At 34.2% G+C, this 19,791-nt stretch overlaps 2 protein-coding genes across 3 annotated transcripts; one reads left to right on the top strand and one right to left on the bottom strand.

Moving 5' to 3' along the window:
* The first annotated feature begins 608 nt into the window (after positions 1-608).
* LOC127868184 (uncharacterized) lies at positions 609-7,482 on the top strand. The gene is made up of 9 exons (XM_052409837.1): positions 609-728; positions 966-1,289; positions 3,174-3,425; positions 3,693-3,941; positions 4,714-4,998; positions 5,225-5,362; positions 5,517-5,702; positions 5,975-6,002; positions 6,244-7,482. The coding sequence occupies exons 1-9, from the start codon at positions 665-667 to the stop codon at positions 6,629-6,631; spliced, it is 1,914 nt and encodes a 637-aa protein (XP_052265797.1). The 5' UTR covers positions 609-664; the 3' UTR covers positions 6,632-7,482.
* A 3,750-nt stretch (positions 7,483-11,232) lies between these two features.
* LOC127868192 (phosphatidylethanolamine N-methyltransferase-like) lies at positions 11,233-19,735 on the bottom strand. 2 transcript variants are annotated; one of them, XM_052409845.1, is made up of 7 exons: positions 19,595-19,735; positions 17,824-17,916; positions 17,348-17,463; positions 16,235-16,380; positions 14,373-14,484; positions 13,472-13,546; positions 11,233-12,221 (listed from the first exon to the last, which is right to left on the bottom strand). In XM_052409845.1, exons 1-7 carry the CDS (start codon positions 19,646-19,648, stop codon positions 12,158-12,160), a joined length of 660 nt encoding a protein of 219 aa, XP_052265805.1. In that variant the 5' UTR covers positions 19,649-19,735; the 3' UTR covers positions 11,233-12,157. The 2 variants fall into 2 exon arrangements, with proteins under 2 accessions (XP_052265805.1, XP_052265806.1); XM_052409846.1 differs by having other exon boundaries at positions 17,824-17,930; positions 19,595-19,728.
* Positions 19,736-19,791: the final 56 nt, after the last annotated feature.

Below are 19,791 nucleotides of genomic sequence, written 5' to 3'. Positions count from 1 at the left end.
GAAACATCTGCAAAATGTTTATATTATTAATATAAATAAACTAAGGTAAAATTTAGGTCGAATGTTGGAAATTCGTTTTATCAATCGAGAGGCCACATTTATAACGCAATCTTGATGCATCTTGCTCAAAATGTTTATCATTTTAATATTTATATCGAGTATTAATCTGCGTCAAGTAGAGTAAAAAACTAAGTCACTCTGTACAATGTGAGATTTTTTTTCTTCTCTGAAAGCAAAACTAGGTCGCCAGATAAAACACGGTCCCCAGATAAAATATGAGAACAAATCGTATTGCCACTCTATATATACTTCAATGTATTCCTTAACAAGAGAATGTAAAAATAGTTTAATCTACTGCAAAACGCCCTTTGCAAAATTCGGATCGAAGATACGAAATACCTTATAGGCTAAACGTTATCCACAGACACAATTTCAAAGATTAAAACAATGCTACGTTACTTCTGATAAAACCTCAGGATACATCTATCAACTTAATCCATTGTACGGAAAAGGACGAACTTATGCTTTAATTTCCTTCGTAATTGTTTTCTACCGTCCTTCATGAAACTTTAACAGACGAGTTGTGTCGATTTACGCGGGCAATTATTCTATCTTCTCATTATAACTTTTCAGGTTTGCGAAAGTGTGGCACATTTTCTTTAACATGTCTCTAATAAAGTGGAATTTACGTGCTATGTTTATTATAATTTTATCTGATTACAATTTGGGTAAGTAAAAGACTCGCCTTAGTTTTAAAAATATGAAGAAAATTCTAATTTACGAATAGATATTCAGACATACTTGTCTAAAACATAGCCAGTTAAACCTAAATAAATAAATAAATGCTAAATAATACATACATACAAACATACATTAATAAATAAGAATACCAATCAAAATAATTGTTAAAAGTGATAATATAAATATTATCTATTTAAATCAATCAACACACTAATTTATTTTAGGTCAGATGCCAGTGATAAGCTTAAAACATGATGGATTAGGATTTAACGCAGAAATCAGTTGCTTTTCGTTAAATCCTACCATGGGAACAGTAAGATTTTATGAAAATAATGAAACGGTCATAGAAATAAGGAACAGCAGAAGCGGCTGCGAAATGCGACCTGATAATGTTCCAAACAAACGGCTTTGTGGATGTAAGGATCTATCAACAGTTGCTTGCAATATATCTCTTGAATTCTACTCAAATGAATGCAAAATATGGATGTGCGAATTCATAGAACGTGGCCGTGTAATTATCAGCGATTCTGTTAACGTTTGTAGCATTGGTAAGTTTTTTTATTTTTGTCCTTCGTTTTTGAGTAGCTTATAAAGTTTTATAAATAATTCTTTGAGTTATAATACGGCAGATTTATGTCCAGGCGTCTGTGTAAGTACGAGGACAACATATTTAATAAATGTATCAATAAAAACATATTCTCCCTTACGCTGGATATGAATGGCAACATTGTTTTTACCATAGTGAATATGGCGTAACTTCGATAATAACATACAGCAGAGCTGGGTCAGTTGTCCATGATCGGTTTCCTTGACAATATCACGGATGTAGAATAATTGGCCGCGGCAAAATGTATCTGCCAAATGGAGACGATTAATGGCCCGCATTCCAAGTACATGTGTTACCATTTCTACTAAAGCTATGTATTATTTAGACAATAACATACAACAGAGCTATGCAAGACCATGCCAATCACCTAATTTGCACCGGTGGTGGCGACAAAACGGCTCCTTCGTGACGTTATTCGGCTACTATTTATAGTAGAACAGTGTCTATTATTTGCTGAATTGATAAAACATTTGTTGAACTATGCTTGGAAAACCTCAACAGCTAGCTCTCGCTCATGGTTGAGGTTTTGGTTTCGAATAAACAAACTTTTTGTGCATGTATCCCATCATTTTCTCTTTTTTATGTAGCTATTTTTTAAATGGCCATGATAAAATGGCTGAAAGTACCAATGGTATTACTGCGTCAATGCAGTTGTCAATAATGTGATAATGTGCTTATGTTTGTCGAAACGGTAATACAAACCATGTGCATGATGAAGGGACTTGACCATTGTTTGGTGTAGTACTGACGTAAAATTAAAGTTTCGATACCATATTGTAAAACCTGCGCACCGCAGTGGTAGCGCATTAGCTTTTGCTTTCAGAGGTTGGAATCCCAGGGAAAGCAAAAGCTTTTATTAAACTATGTTTCTTCCTTAAGACTGTTCAAAACATAGATTTGGCAGCAAACATCTAATGATATTTTTCAAAAATACAAAAATAATTCAATAATTCTCTTTAATATGTTGCCGTATGGGCGTTTAGGGTTCTATCTTCGACCAACACATTTGGGGTTCTAAATATATTATATTTATGATTTAATATCATAAACATACAGGTTGACAGCATGAATGATGTTCAAAGAATGACATTCGAAATAATAAGTATACACTTCAATTATATGTAAAATGATGTGTTCCGACGGTAAGATACCAACAGAATTAATACACAAATACAACTATTAAAACAAAATAAATACAATAATACAACCGACAGACATGAATATAAAAGATGTATAAAATGCATATTTACCTAAATATATTATATTTATGATTTAATATCATAAATATACAGGTTGACAGCATAAATGATGTGCAAAGAATGACACTCGAAATAGTCACCCATACACACAGAGTGAATAAACTCATGCGTGACAAGCCAAATAGCGTATTAAAATGTTAGTAAAAACAATTCAACTTCTACCCCGTCTCTACATACTGAAAACTAATCAAATACTACAACAGAACGTTACTAATCCTATTTACAGTCAAAATCTACTCTGTCCAATCATTGAACAATGAGAGCAATGTTTCGTTTAAAAATAATTTACTTCCAATATCATTCAGAATAAATATATTTATGAAATAAATATATTAACAACAACAACTTAAATACGTCTATAACAAATATACAATGTATATTGTATTATTCCCGAGAAACTTATACGGATCGGTCAAACGTGTGTTCCATTGAACGAAAAACAGCACATAAGTTGTGATTCAAATTATGCATTTTTCTAAAATAACCAATAATGTGTTTATTATGTATACTCTGTAATATACGAAGTATGTGACGGGCATTTTCCTGAACTTGATTTGAAATTGCAGTTCGCACCAGTTCTGTGACAAGATCAACATCTGAGAGGAACTGTTCTTCGTTGTTTACAACCGAATATATAGTGGATTGGTTTGTAGATGGTGTTGCTCTAAATATTTACAGTGACGTTTTTAAAATGAGAACATACAATGCAAAGAACATCAGTTTGCTGATGGAATCATTTTATCGAGAAGGAGATGGTTCAATCGTGACCTGTAAAGTTGATGAACCCGCGGTGGAAGAGTGGACCATCAAGATATTATGTAAGCATATTGAATAGTATATCGTGAAAATATAATGAAGAAATCTTCATTGTCAAACACGTTTGATCTACTTTCCGCAAGAACATATGATCTATTCGTGAACGTCAAAAATATTTTATACATTCTATAAGTGTGTGCTTAATTGTTAAATCGATATTTAGTGGAAAAAAATGTATATATATAAATATATGTATATATAAAAACACATCCAAAAAAAATGTTAATGCCTATTGTATAAATAAGAAGTAAACATACTAATAATTGTAGATCCAACTGCATTGTGCACTCAAGCATCAACACTAGGTAAAGAAATGACTGCTGGTACAATATGTAAATTTACTCATGGTAATCCAAACATCACAGCCGTATCAGTACCAGATCCATCTTGTCAGCATATAACAACGGTTTACAAACCGGAAGTATACATTTCTCTGTGTGATGCAGTGAACAGAGTGGACTTAGGAGCCCGCCGATATGTAGGAAATATCAGTGGTCTTTTCAAATCAGAGTTACTGTGTAAGTAATGTTTAAATGCACTGTGTATTAATCGGTAAAGGGGCCTTTTCACAGATTTTGGCATGTGTTGAAGTTTGTCATTAAATGCTTTATATTGATAAATGTAAGCAGTGGATCTAAAAAGCTCCAGTAAAAACAAACAAGAATAGAATTAAAGAAAAAACACAACTTAACCCGCAAATGGGCTCGAACTACTGACCCTTGGAGTAAAAGTCTATCGCTTACACCACTCGTCCATCCGTGCTGATACAATGAGTGATGTATTTTATACTTTATACAAGCAATCCTTGTAGTATCACAAAATATAACGACAACAACAGAAATCCAAATTATTCAATTGTTTTGCGTTGCAACGCTTTATATTTTTTTAGGATTTTAAATCGTCAAAAGATGCATAGAATGGATAGTTTAGAGCATGGTAAATGTTTAGTATTACTCTTTCCTCACAACTATCATAACTACAACGAAAATTTGCGAATCTGAAACATTTTTTTTATTTTGTAAATTTACAAAAAGGCCCCTTTAAATCTCTCAGAAAAGTATTAAAAATCATGCGGCGATGCGGTTTTGATATCACTATTTTTTAAATGTGTCAAAATCATTTCAAATTAAAACAATAGTTCGCCATAAATTGGATTATAATAATGTGTCGATTAAAAATATATTGTATTCGTAATTTGAATTTAAATTTTTGTAAACTCGCATGTTTCTGTTAATGGATTTTAATATAAATATCTGATAATACGACTGCAGTAAAAAAAATCATATTCAGATCCTGCATCCATACTTGACTACCATATAGATGAGATACATACGAACGCGTGGAACGTGACGTCAGAAGGAAAACGTTACATACGGTTTAATTGCCATGGCGACGGCAATCCACCTCCAATAATGAAGTTAATAAAAGAAAACGAAGTTCTAGTTACCACAAACACATCTTTTCAACATAAAATGACGTTTAAAAATACCGGAGATGTGGGCATGTATATGTGTGTTGCTTCAAATGTTTTTGGCAGTGCTAATAAGGCGATTTATGTCCATCCTCTGAAAATAGGTAAGTGACTTCACCTGAAATATTTTATTTTTGGTATTAAATTGAATAATTAAATAAATGATAATACTATTGTTATGTTATCAGGACATATTCGCATCATTATTCATATCATTATCACATCATGTTATCTCTGGATATTTGTTATTATAATTTGTTAACCATGATAATCGTATTCATGATAATGATTCTTTAAGTGTTTAAGTATTAATAAAAACTTATATTTTAGATTCACAAAAAGAAGACTTCCCTTCTATGACCAATATGATCGTGTACGTTGTCAGCGGTATAGTCACTCTAGCACTCGTGATTCTTGGTGTACAACGCCTCTGTCGCATTTTCAGATGCTCGAGACCATCACCACCTGGTAAGTTGTTTAAATAATTGTTTAACCATGTATCAAATGTTTCTGTTTGGATTTGAAAGTACCGCGCGACAACTACTATTTATCAAAATAATGCAGAATACAAAAAAAAAATTCAGTCACAATTTATAATATTGTGTGTGTGTGTGTTTTTCAGAAATAGTTCGCCCCCAGGTGGTGTTTGTTAACATAGCAAACCCCGAACAAACGAACGAGCAAACGGAGCAAGATAATCATACAACAGACTTACAAGCTAGAAGGAATAACAGCGTTCACCTTTACGAATGCATTCCACCATCACCTATCGCTGATATATCATTTGGCAATATTGGTGATGACACTGGTACTATAAACGTTTCTATATGAGATATTTACTTATTTTAGGGGGGGGGGGGCAGGGGGTATTTGAGTATGTTTGTGATCTTTGTTTTATTACTCGATTTGGAAATAAATCTGACATTATTTAAGTTAAGTACTGCTGTAAAATAAATTTGCATTTTTTATTAGGCTTTCAGATAACGTAATTATAAAATGTAATATATGTATTCTGGGCCAATGGCCTTTACATGTTCACCATGTAATTCAATTAGTATAGAACATATATTAAATTTTCAGAGTTTATTGAAGTCGGAGAGCCACCTATGTAAGATGATTATTTGCTTATCCAAAACATTTATATATAGATTATACCCCACTGTGTTGTTAAATGATACATTTGTATATCGATTAATTGGCTGTTGATTAATGAAATAAAATATGTAAAATTTGTTGATTCTGTTCAACATTTTAACTAGGAGTAGGTTATTCATAATCGAACATTTAAATACTTCGTACAGGTTTTCATCTTTTATTTCAATTATGTTTTATTAACGTAATATTTATAGTGCGGACGCAGGTCGCTATGAAAGTCTTGATCAACGTACTCGTGAATTTATGACATACAGCAGCAATCCGCAAGATCCAAACACTCGTGAAGTTATGACATATAACATCAGTCCGCAAGAGCCAAACACTCATGAAGTTATGACATATAGCATCAATCGGCAAGATCAAAACATCAATCCGGAAGATCCAAACACTCTTGACGTAATGGTATATAACATGAAAGTACAAGATCCAAACACTCGTGAATTTATGACATACAACATCTATCCGCAAGATCCAAACATCAATCTACAAGATCCAAACACTCAAGACGTAATGACATATAACATGAACGTACATGATCCGAATACTCGAGGAGATACATCTTACATTAATTTGCAGCTTTGATTGAATCACTCGGAAACAAACAAAATATATATTAATACCATTTTTGAGACTTTATACTACGTCGAACAGATACGAAACTTATCATTTGATCTGAATACTCGGAAAAGATGTAACAATCTGCCATAAAATTTGCAGTTTGATTCAAATGCATCCGAAATATGTGTATAGGTATGAAACCTACAACAATTTTCATGTTTTGTTTCAAATACGCAGGAAGATAAGACCTCACAATTTGTAGATTTGATAAAAGAAATACTTAGGAAATTATGAGAAGTCGGTGCAAACACGTGTATTTGTTTGTTGCCGTACTGAAAAGATAGTTTGCTTATCTTTGTTGTTGTGTTTTCATGGATTTTGATATTCATTTAACTGATTGTGGTAATGTTGTTTTTTTGCTTCGTTTTTGTTTGTTTTTGGTTTGCGCTCTGTCTGTCTGTCAGTCCGTCACACTTTCCTGGATACTATGAAAACCTTAAAAGATCTTCATTTTTTCATGAAACTTGAAACATGAATAGATGACAATATGGAGATTATGCACGTCATTTCATTGTGTTCCTGCGTCAAGAATTTTGGTTGCTATGGCAACAAATATATATATATATATATATAAATCTAAAAATTTGAATTGCACATATAAATATCGGGACAATATAACGTTCGTGTAGATGGCATTGTCACATTTAAATATTCCTTCAAATCCCCAGAGAGACCGAAAGAGACACTTGTTTATCATAAATGATGTTATTTTATATTATTATATTTGTTACTGATGTTAATTAGAAGCAAAAATTAATATTAACTTGTAAGGTATTTTATGAATGATTATTCTAGTACAACTTTAATATGTTATGACTTTGGGCATGAAAGATTATGTGGTAGTTTAAATAAACCGAATAATATTCAATCTATTTACTGTCCCTAACTAGTACCTATATATAACCTATAATTTTGATGCGTAAAGTTGGTCGTCAACGAGAAATGCTCAGATTATACGATAACTCATACAATAACTACTAATAAGTGTCATAAATTATAATTGTTTTAACACAGATGGATATTGTTTCCCTTTATTAATTGTGTTTTATGATTTTATTATTGACCGTCTTAAACAATCATTGAAATAATATATGTTCAAGATGATTGCATATTTTAAACCACAAATGTTTGTGTATTAATTCATAATGGCTGTTGGTGAGACCTTAAAGTTCACTGCTGGTGCCACCCATGAGGTCAATATCATCAGCGAATCTCAAGTTGGAGTTGGGTCCTCCACCGCTGGAGATAAAGGTGGGGTGGCAATGGAGTCTCCTGCATTATCTTCTCAAGGAAAAGTTTGAACAGGACGGGAGAAAGCACACATCACTGACGGAGGCCCACTGATGTCCTGAAGAAGTGCCCCTATTTAAATATGGGTCACTAGGTCAAAGCCAAGGTCACAATAAGTGTGAAAATCGTTTCCAATTAATAACTCGTCAAAAAATTTACCGATTGGCTTGATACTTCCCATGTGCATTGGAGTGGGAAAAACTTTTCTAATCAATAACTCGTCAACGAATCGACAGATTGGCTTGATACTTTCCATGTGCATTGGCCTTGGATAGAAGATACCCCTTTTGAAATTTGGGTCACTAGGTAAAAGTTCAAGGTCACTGTCACAATAAGTGTGAAAATTGTTTCCGATCAAAAAGTTTTCAACGATTTGAACGATTGGCTTGATATTCATGTGCATTGGCCTTGGACAGTAGATGACCCCTATTAAAATTGGGGACAATAGTTCAAAGCCCTGTTTGGGGGGTCGGGCATATTTCTCCGACCGCGGAACTCTTGTTGCTAATGGTGTCGATGTCTAATATATTCAGGGCTTCAAACTTGCCACCTATATATGCTAGAAATACATCTGCTATCACTGGACTTTTCAATTTGTCCAAATCAAATCTAATGCGAGGGTTCTTTGTGATGGAGGTCAGCACGGAGGAGTCGAAGATAATGGTGAACAGCAAGACCAATACCAGCACAGACATCACCATGAACGATGAGAAGCTAGAAGAAGTGACCAGCTTCAAGTGCTTGGAGGTAACCTTGTCCAAGGATGGTACCTGTACCGCTGAGGTCCGTTGACATGGCGACGGCAGCGATGGCCAGACTGAGCAGGTTTTGGACAAACAGTTCCATCGGCTTCCCCACCAAGCACGGGCTCTACAAGTCACTCTTAGTCTCCATCCTATTCTACGGCTGCGAGACCTGGACGCTTCACGCGGACTGAGAACGCAGGATACAGGCATTTGAACATAAATGTCTCCGAGGACTGCTCCACATCTCCTATACGGAGCACAAGACAAACGAGCTCGTCTTAAACATGACTACAACACTTGTTGGTCAACAAGATCCCCTACTGGCGAACGTCAAATGACGAAACGACGAAAGTTGGCTTGGTTTGGGAACGTCACCAGGCACGACTCTCTGTGCAAGACTGTTCTCCAGTGCACGTTAGAGGGAGGTCGACGTCGAGGCCGTCAGAAGAAAAGCTGGATGGATGATGTAAAACAATGAACATCCCTCCACAAGGATGAGTTACTCTCGGCAGCGCACAACGGACCTGACTAGAGGATTTGTGTATCGTCATCCCTCATTTCTCTCCAACGGCCAAACCGGTCAAGCATTTGGGAATGATGATGGAGATGGTATTGATTTTATGTTCATTTTAAAGTCAATCTAATATGAAGTGTTAATACATTCCATTAAAAAAACACGTATTTCTATTTAAATTAAAATTTTATTAAATAAATATATGATATAAATAATTCAAAAATTTACAAAAAAAACTGTATTGTTTATTACTATTCGTAAATTAACATAATATGCACGTTGAGTATATACAGCAAGTTATACGAATGTATTATACTGCTTGTTATTCTTTTTAAAAGAAGTGTTATGTTAATTTTGAAATTGTTTTTTATTTTATTAAATACAAGATGGCAAATTTAATCCTTGAGAACAATTCATATGCTAGTAATGTACTTTGGCATTGTAATAAGCCAAAATACAAACGTATTACTATTTTTCTTATCGTGTCACCGTGACAGCCTCTGTCTTTGTCTAAGCACAAAATATAATTAAAGAACATATTTCACTATTGATTTGACAACTCATATTTAAACTTAAACCATTTTGATACATTTTCAGATATTTTGTTTGATTTTTGTTTTTGTTTCTCATTTATATATACCGTACGTTAAGACCCTTTAATAAACTAATTGTGCGTTTTGTGAACATATTGCGATTGGAAAACAATATAATCTAAACGAATGAGACATTCTCTCTATTCAACAGTTAGGTGCTCACCAATCATTCAAAGGTGGTGGTTAGAGCTCTACGGCTATGCATGAGCAGTTTGAAAAACATGAGTATAGAACAAAACACAATATAACTAACTGTCTGATATTATGTCAACAAATTATTATTTAAACTACAAATTCGAATGATTAAACCACTGTCTTTGCAATTCAAAAGTAATTCGTGGCGTAGGTGAAGCCTATCTGTTACCTATACAATAAGTCTTAACATTGAAGCGTGCTTCCTTCGGAATAACCTCTTCCTATTGTTTCCCCGAGCCTGCTGGCATTGAGGACAAAAGATCCAATAGTTCGTGGTAAATAAAATTAACCTTAATGCTGGACAGCATGGTATTGTAGAAGTCAGGCAATTGCTCGGCGTATTGTCGTTCGTTCAGGCGATACTCGTCACATTTTAAGATCCGGGCCAGGTCAATGATATAATGGAAAACGCGAAAGGGGTGAAATCTCGGTATGGGAAATCGCATGACTATTCCCTTTAGATAAGTGAAGCCCAAATGTAAATGTGACCTTACTCTAAGGCGTTTCGGGAAAAATACGGCAGTTGAAAAGTGAAATTGCTATTCCCGGCGGACACTTACAATTAACGGCTATTTAGTCAGGGACCTGTTCCCTGACATGCAGAGTCTTTGTGCGGTTTCTAAAAACTACTATGACCTCGCCTCGCTTATTGATCAACGTGACGATAAAAATCACTGATGACTAAGTTAGCACCGCTGCAACTCAATCAACGAATAAGTCAGGAGTTATCACGAGACAACGCATCTCCAAGAGGAACACTCAAATTCGGGGGACGATTCCGACACAGAACCGGAATCTCGAACCGAAACGCCAAGTTAGCCTAAAGGAAGGCTTCCAGCGGTTCTCAAATCGCAAAGAACGATGTCTGATTCCACCAGTCTTCCTAGCAACCCGGGTACCTGATGCTGGTCTATCCAGCGTTTGGGCGGGAAAGTTCTCATTGAATGGCTTTAATGAAACCTTTGTGAACAGTCAAGAAGTCGAATTTCGTCCATCATGAATCCAAAGATCAATCTTACTCAGAATATTGATTTTCTTATGAGCTCAACTCATTTCGGAAATGTGTCTTGTCCTTTAAAAAAAAATTCGCCTGCAGAGGAGTTTCAGGAATGTCTGGCCCTAACTATTTTGTACGTTTTTGTTTCCAATAACATTTCCTTCATCTATTGTAATACTAATGTTTTTGTGTCAGTTGTTTTATTTAATAAACCAGCAAAACAACATTAATCCATACTCATACAAAACTCTTTACATAAACGTTATAATATACAATAAAACTGATCATAAAAATGTGTAAACATTTATGGCAACAAAATACATCTAGATGTACAAACATGTGTTTGAGCACTTATTGGCAATAGCAAAACGATAACTAAAAAATATCAATATTTTAAAGGGACTTGTTCACATATCAATTAATAGATTGGTAGTAAGCTTTTCATTGGTAATAAGAAAATGAGCGTGTAATGACATAGCAAATTACATTATCACTTAAGCTTGAATAACCCATCGGTAGTGTTAAATTTGCCGGCTTGAATACTGTAAAAGGCAACTGCATTTTTAAGTTAACTTCCTCTTTCAAGTCATTCTGTTAGCAAAATCTTATACACTATCAATGGATTATTTTCCTTCCTTGTTAAAGTCATTCTTCTTCTGCCTCTTACTTGAATAGGGTAGGTGACAGTTTCTGGTATTAGTATGTGTTATGAATAAGCATTAGAATGCAAAGAAAATGTTTAAGTAGATAAATTACTACAGTGCTATTACTAAAATTCTGTTGAAAACAGCAAAAAGTACATGCCAAGCAAACAAAATATGTATTTTTTTTAGTAATTGCAAATACAAATAAAGGCATTACAAAGACAATCTGTGAACAAGTCTCTTTAAAATAGCACCTATAAACAGTTTATGGTGATGACGAAAGATTGGTCTATACACGCCTTCCACTTCTAGCCACACTGTTAGACTAAGATTTAACACAAATACTTTACTATTTGCCATACAATTTTTCTTTCACTTTTTAATTGGCCTAATTTCCATATTTTTCTTTAATGTCAAGTTCCCCGATTTCTTCTACTTTGCAAGTTCCGTGCATTTTTAACCGTGAGCATATGATAAAACTTAAAACTCATGTATAAAACTTCAGCACAGTTTAAGCCATTTTGTTAAATCTCATCTTCCGATCTCGATCTTCATAAATCTTGGCAGTAAAGGGCCTGAAAATAGAAGTAAATTGGGGATTAACTGGGGAAGTGTTGTATCTGCCTTGCATTTCTACATACGATAAAATGTTTTACACTCAAATCTCGTTTTAACTTTTACATGTGTCTCCCACACTCTCTCTGCAAAATAATTTAGTTTCTAGAAAAGAATCACTGGATGAGTGCTGATTAAAAGGTTTGTTGTACTTTGTTTTATTGTACCATTAACATATTTTTATTACATATGTATCAACTGACATGTTCCACGCTTTTCCAATAAGGTAGATAAAGCTCTGAGCCGATTTTTGATATAGATTAACTTTACCAAAGATTTTCACTATCAAATCAGAAAATTGACAATTATGATTAACCCACTTGCTTATGGATCGCTTTTGCCATCATCTTTTTCCTGTCATCCGTTATGCATTTTCAACACTGACATTTTAAAACTTAATTAATTTTCAGTTTTTACAAAACTTTTTAAGAATTGTTGTGCCAATGAAAACTCAACTGACTATGAAACTAGGTCACATGGGGTAATAGTCAAATTAAAGAAAAGCTTGTGGACACTATAGAATTCACTTTATTTTCCAAATCACATTGAAAAACGTCTCTTCTTATGATATCTGAGCTGAGTTTCATAATTGTTCCTGTACACACAAAAGATTGCTGAAAAGGGGAAGGACAATTTTCCTTATATGGCTGTATGTTCTTTTGAACACTCTAGAAGTCACATTTTTTGCCAAATCATCTGCAAATTTTCTCACAACATTTGTTATAATAATATCTCAACAGAGTTTGAAAATGGTTTAACGACAACAACAACCCAACAGTCAGTGTTGCAGTGTTTGCAGATTCTACACAAGGCTATTAAATATTTCTGTTGGGAGAAATGTGTTTTATCAATATCAAAATTGTAGAGCAGTCACTTAAATTCATATGACTCTCAAAGGCTAAGACCGCCTGTCAATAGAAAATTATTCAATTTATGCTAAAATGGCTTCAACTCTAATAAAAGAAGTTATATTGTTCTATTATTTTATGTTTATAATACCTTATTGTGAATGTTTTATTCACTGTAAGATTGGTGTGAACGTAATGTTGTCACTCAATTTGCTTTACCACGAACAGCTGACACATACACGGAAACTATACAATGAATCATTTTACTAAATTGTTCATGTTTTTTACCTGTTTCAACACTTTGTACAAATGTTAATGATTAGTGTACAGAAAGGAGCCTAACTTTCCACGTGTTCTCTTACCCTTCAAACTGTATGGCAACTTTATAACAAACGGCCACCCATATGCTGAGTACCAGGCCAGCTTGGCTAGCTTTTCTGTAAAACAAAGTTGAATAGTTAGACATTTTAGGACAAATTTTTCAAAAGTGACTCAATCATGTCGGAGATGGTGTAATATCTGGAGTAATATAACAAGACAGAAAGTGTGATACAGAATAATACATGTTCACATGTCCAGAATAGAGCCACCCAACAACCAATCAATGTGAAAATAATTACTTACAATCGTTTTTAAATCATTTATTGTTGTTTAAAAGGAAGTCCTAAGTCAAGAAAAAAACTAGATTGTTCCTTTAATATCAATTATATTTTTCACAGAAATGCACTAAACTTAAACATTTTCATGAAGCAAATCATATATTCAATACAAATCAAGAAATTTGATAGAAACTAGGCCCAAGCATTCTTGAGTTATCCTCTGACAACCACCTGGTGGACGGACCGACAGACCGACCGAAAGACCGACCGACAGACAGACCGACATGAGCAAAGCAATATACCCCCTCTTCTTCGAAGGGGGGCATAACAAATCAGCACATAATCAAAAAGTCAGAAAACACCAAATAGGTATCAAACTTATGACCTACGAGCCATAAAATGATACGACAGTAGGCATCGCTTTAACCAATTGCCCTTTTATTGATATATAAAATATTCATAATTATGATGTCAAAATGAAAACATAAAAAAGGCCAAACAAACAGATACTACCGTATACATTTATTAATAAACAGTTTTTGTATCTCAGGAATAAAAAAAACTATTTAATATTGTATATAGCAAGTTGTGTCAATTATCATATGCCACTATTCTAAAAAACTTTGATTTTTTTTCCAGAAACCTTTCAAGAAACTTTACTTACACTAATGCTCCTCCTACAAAATTCAGGAATGATCCCCAATACATGGGGTTCTCTAAAACACTGAAGGGAAAACTGGTTACTTTCTCATCCATCAGGATGCCGAAATAATCTCCTGCAATAGAGAACACATGAATATGAATAAGCCACAAGCTATTACTCTCTAAAATTTGTGTTGGTTCCCTTAATATTTAAAATAAATCTGTCCTCCAGCAATGGATTCAAACAGTTAAAATTACATCCCCAAAAGCCATTACCTTTGTAAATGGGCATACACTCTTTGGTTGTTAAAAAAAAATATCTGTCCTCTTAACAGGAAGTTCTAAAGGAACAAGTGTGGGCAACAAGGTTTAAAAACTACTCATTCAAAAACAAGGGCTGTTTGTAAAACATGCATGCCCCCCATATGGGCTGTGCGTTGTAGTGGCAGCCGTTGTGTGAATACCATTTTTGTCACTGTGACCTTGACCTTTGACCTAGTGACCTGAAAATTAATAGCGGTCATCTGCAAGTCACGATCAATGTACCTATGAAGTGTCATGATCCTAGGCAAAAGTGTTCTTGAGTTATCATCTGAAAATCATTTTACTATTTCTGGTCACCGTGACCTTGACCTTTGACCTTGTGACCTCAAAATCAATAGGGGTCATCTGCGAGTCATGATCAATTTACCTATTAAGTTTCATGATCCTAGGCGTATGCGTTCTTGAGTTATCATTCGAAAACCATTTTACTATTTCGGGTCACCGTGACCTAGACCTTTGACCTAGTGACCTCAAAATCAATAGGGGTCATCTGCGAGTCATGATCAATCTACCCATGAAGTTTCATGATCCTAGGCGTATGCGTTCTTGAGTTATCATCCGGAAACCATTTTACTGTTTCTGGTCACCGTGACCTTGACCTTTGACCTAGTGACCTCAAAATCAATAGGGGTCATCTGCAAGTCATGATCAATCTACCCATGAAGTTTCATGATCCTAGGCGTATGCGTTCTTGAGTTATCATCCGGAAACCATTTTACTATTTCGGGTCACTGTGACCTTGACCTTTGACCTAGTGACCTCAAAATCAATAGGGGTCATCTGCGAGTCATGATCAATGTACCTATGAAGTTTCATGATCCTAGGCCCAAGCGTTCTTGAGTTATCATCTGACAACCACCTGGTGGACGGACTGACAGACCGACCGACAGACCGACCGACCGACATGAGCAAAGCAATATACCCCCTCTTCTTCGAAGGGGGGCATAAAAATGAAAAAGGAAACATCAAACAAACACAAAGAGAAATCAGATACATGGTAAGTATTCATTTTCAGTTGGGAATCTCAAAAGCTCGCTCAACAGCAATTTGCTTGAATTGTACCATGCTTTCTTGTTTATATACAAGTATTTGCTTAATTCTCACTATGCATATTTTGTGTGTTTGTATTTTGAAATTACTGAGGTCCTTCTGCGTCCAAGACTGCGTTATGTGAGGAACTAGGGTGTGTCCCAAAACACAAGTCTAATTAAATTACATGACATCAAGACTAATTGTTACACAATTCTAAAAACAGAATTTGGATCAAACAAGGCATCTCCCTTCTCCATTACTGACAAACTACTCTTAGTTGGTGATAAGAAATTTCAAGTAGCTGTGACAATGCATTTTGTTCAGGAACAATAATTTAGTCTCAAAAGGTTGAACATCTGCTATTTTACAAACATTTTCAGATGTTTTAAAAGCTAATTAGATGTTTTAGTAACAATTGGGTATTTTTGCATGTTGATCACCGTGGAAGCTAGCTCACGTAGCACTTCCAATACTTCACCCTAAACACACACACACACAACACTCCTGATAGATTGTACCCATACATACCAAGGAATGTTCCAAAGAAGCCCAGCCTGTAGTAGCTGATCAGCACAAACACAGCCCCTACTGCCATACAGCTGTACCCAGACCATAGGATCCAGTTCTCATGTAGAGCGTACCATCTGGGCTGTGAATCTAGAGCTGCCTTAAATCTGTCGGGAATAATAACGTTTGTCTTGTAGTGAGCGAAAGAAAGAGGCCCTTAACATTTTCAAAAACGTCAGGTACCTAACAGGGTTGGCAAAATTAGAAATAGTATTTATTTTCTGTTTTTTGTTATTTTAGGGTCATTACATCAGCCTTGGGATTATATAGATAGTCTTAATGAGCAGAAATAGAAAAGATCCTGAGAACACTCCTTGGTGGGGATTGAATCCACAACCTCCAGTTGTAAGGAAGACAATTTAGGCCTCAAACATACATGTATATAATTACACAATTATTTTACAGGGATGTAAAAATCATTGGATGATTTGTCCATGGGAGCTTCATTAAACACTTTAAAAGTTTTTAAACCTAATTCCATCAAAATAAGGTAATGTAATTTAAAAAGGAATAAATTCAATGAGACATAAAGAATATTTATATCACTAAAAACTAGTGGGTTTTTTTAAGAAATGAATTTAACAATGTCATGTCATACAGTATCGTAAAAAAACTATCAAGCATAGGAAATAACAGAGAAATCTTCCAAGCTTGACTCATCATCCGTCGTGCCTAAAAGAACATTCTGATAAATAATAAAATTGTCAAAAAATTGAAGAAAAATTGTATAATTTGTGAGAGTTTATGCAGTATATAGTCTAGTTCTAGGGCTCATTGGGTAGCTGTTTAGTGTTGGGCTATCAGACAAAAATAGGACAAAAAAATGCCTGTCAAAATATTTGGGCCCTGTCAGACACATTACCAGACAAATAATTTAAAAACGTCTAAAGTACCAAGCTTGGGTTTCTAACAAAGTGACCATATGACGGAAAAGATTCCAAGACCACTGGAGGTTTTGCAGAGTCTGCTGCTTGGATGACCACAGCGTTAAACTATAGGATCCATGTATGGACATTGTTCTCACAGTGTACCGAACAAGAATTGCAGACATCACCTTCAATTTCAGAAACAAACCTTAGGTCTCGGAATAATCCTAGCAAGAATATCGTAATGCCTAGAAGTACACATGCCAGACGTTGGTTACGAAATAAATTAGACAAGGCTTTACTTCTGTATTCCCAGCGCGCAACCTGTTAAAGAAATGATATTAAAATGCATAATTATTACAAAACAATCAACAAATCAGCAGCGAATTTAAAGTGATTATTTTATTTTTTTTGCTTTTCAGCCTTGTAAAAATATTTATATATATTTATTGCAACAACACATTTATACTTGAGTAAATGTGAACATTAATTCATTTTATAAAGCTATATTACTCCTTAAAAAAATAAAGACTGCTTATAGCTATTTGAAGGCATATTACCGGTATCTCTCTAATATGGTAAGCTTCACGTGTTCACCAAATGACCATTTTTTCTTTATACTTTGTTTTTGTTTCATACAAAGTTTGTTTTACATGCAATACAAGTCCTACTGTAATACGCTACCACATTCCAAAACAGAGGGTTGAACGTTATAGTTGCCAAGGAAACCCACAAGTTGACGTCCGACCAGTTAATGTCCATATCTGGAACCCTAGCCTGAAGATTTAGAGCTGTTACAGGAAAGTCAATGATTCTATAAATGTGCAATATAGTCCAGAGTTTTCCTTTGGTCAAGTATGACTATGAGACCAAAATTAGGCCCAATAGCCCACTTTAGCTGTGCTGTTTTTAAATTCACCTGTATCCCTTATCAGTGACATCATTCAAGAATGCCCCTAGATCAGACAAGTTTCTTTGTTTACACTTTCTGTCTGATAAGCAAAATTCAGATAACATCAATTTGGGTGGAATTTTATTAGAAAATAAAGAGAATTATGAGATTAAAATTTAAAAAAAGGGTGAAGGTAACGGTAATACACACTGTTGCTTATAAGCTATCACTTTTATATAGGGAAAACATTCTTGCTTAGTACTGGTTCGTTCCATTATGATATGTTAATGAAATCTTTCTACACAATGTTATTAAAACATATTATGTGTAAATCAAATTGACTTAGTTATTAAAATAACAAGTAGCTGGGTTACAAATGTTTAATGATGTACATAATTACATACATGCATTTCTCATAACAATTCAAAATGTACAAATATACATGTAAATACAATAGTCTAAAAGTTCATGCAATACAAGTACTGTTACAGTTGATGTGTATATATAAATAAACTTTAAATTTTAAAAAGAACTTGTCTTTAATAACTTGAAACCTTAGTAATTCATCCAATCATCATAATTCACAATTTAAAACTTTGGTTGTAAAAATATCAGTCAAAACTGAACCTAAATGCTAACCATATTGCCTGATGTGTAGTTGTTTGCTAATTGACTGACAGTTTCAACTACATTATTACAAGTAAATAGATAACTAGTCAATTTTATTTTTTCTGTAGCCAAATAAAAATAAATATTTGGTTACAGAAAGAATAAAATTGACAGCAGACTAGTAGTTAGCTATACATATATTGAATCCTGTAGTTCTTGATTAATTCCTGAATGTATTGCTTTGTGAAATACATTCTGGAATTAATCAAAAATTACAGGATTCAGGTTCCTAGGTACACGCATTTCAAAAACTTCTGGACAAATAACAAGATGCCAATTTAATTCCCATCATCGAAGCGTAATTTGCCATTCTGCTCTATGTAAATACTGCAGTGTACAGAACTTGAAGTGAATCTTTGTCTGAGGTTAAACCACGTGACCTCTGTATCGGTCAGCTAAGCAATTAGTGATGTCACAGCAGAACTGTGCTATCCACAATCTCAAATTACACATATTCTTTCTCAAAGAATTTCCAAAAGTATTTTTTGCAGTATTGAAAAGCAGAGACGTAGATAATAGTTATATATGTCTCTGTGAAAAGAAAGCACGTTTTTTTAAAGATTTTATGCTCGATTTCTTCCATATCCAGCTCTATGAGTTAAACTTATGCAAGCATGTTAAAGACACTTTTATTCTCAATTTTAACCTATTTGTAACCTAAAACAACTCAATTATTTTGTAAATTGGTGATATTTCCTAGCGCATAGTGTCCAGTCTCATTCAGTTATGAAAGTGCATATTATTATATTGACACTGTTAATACACTTGAATTATATACACTATTCCGAAATAAAAACCATATTAGTCGATTTTAGCCTTTATATTTTCACCTCGGCACTTAAAGTTGATGCTTAAATACATATTATTCTCAAAGATTGGAAAACTTAATGTTACCTTTGAGAAGTCAATGTAACCACTGCAACAATCACTGAATGACCTGCCCCGCATTAACCTTTATCGCGATGATAACCGTTTAAAAGTTGAACTTTATACATTGAACATCGTCTGTAAGAAGCATTCGAGCTTTTATTGACGGAGATTACGTGTAGATTGGTTTGCGTATAGTTTTATCAAGCTATCTTGAACAAATT

The sequence above is a fragment of the Dreissena polymorpha genome, chromosome 2, assembly GCF_020536995.1.
Source record: "Dreissena polymorpha isolate Duluth1 chromosome 2, UMN_Dpol_1.0, whole genome shotgun sequence".
NCBI classification, from domain to species: Eukaryota; Metazoa; Mollusca; class Bivalvia; order Myida; family Dreissenidae; genus Dreissena; species Dreissena polymorpha.
The sequence above is the reverse complement of the archived record's forward strand: the minus strand, read 5'-3'. Positions and strand labels throughout refer to the sequence as shown.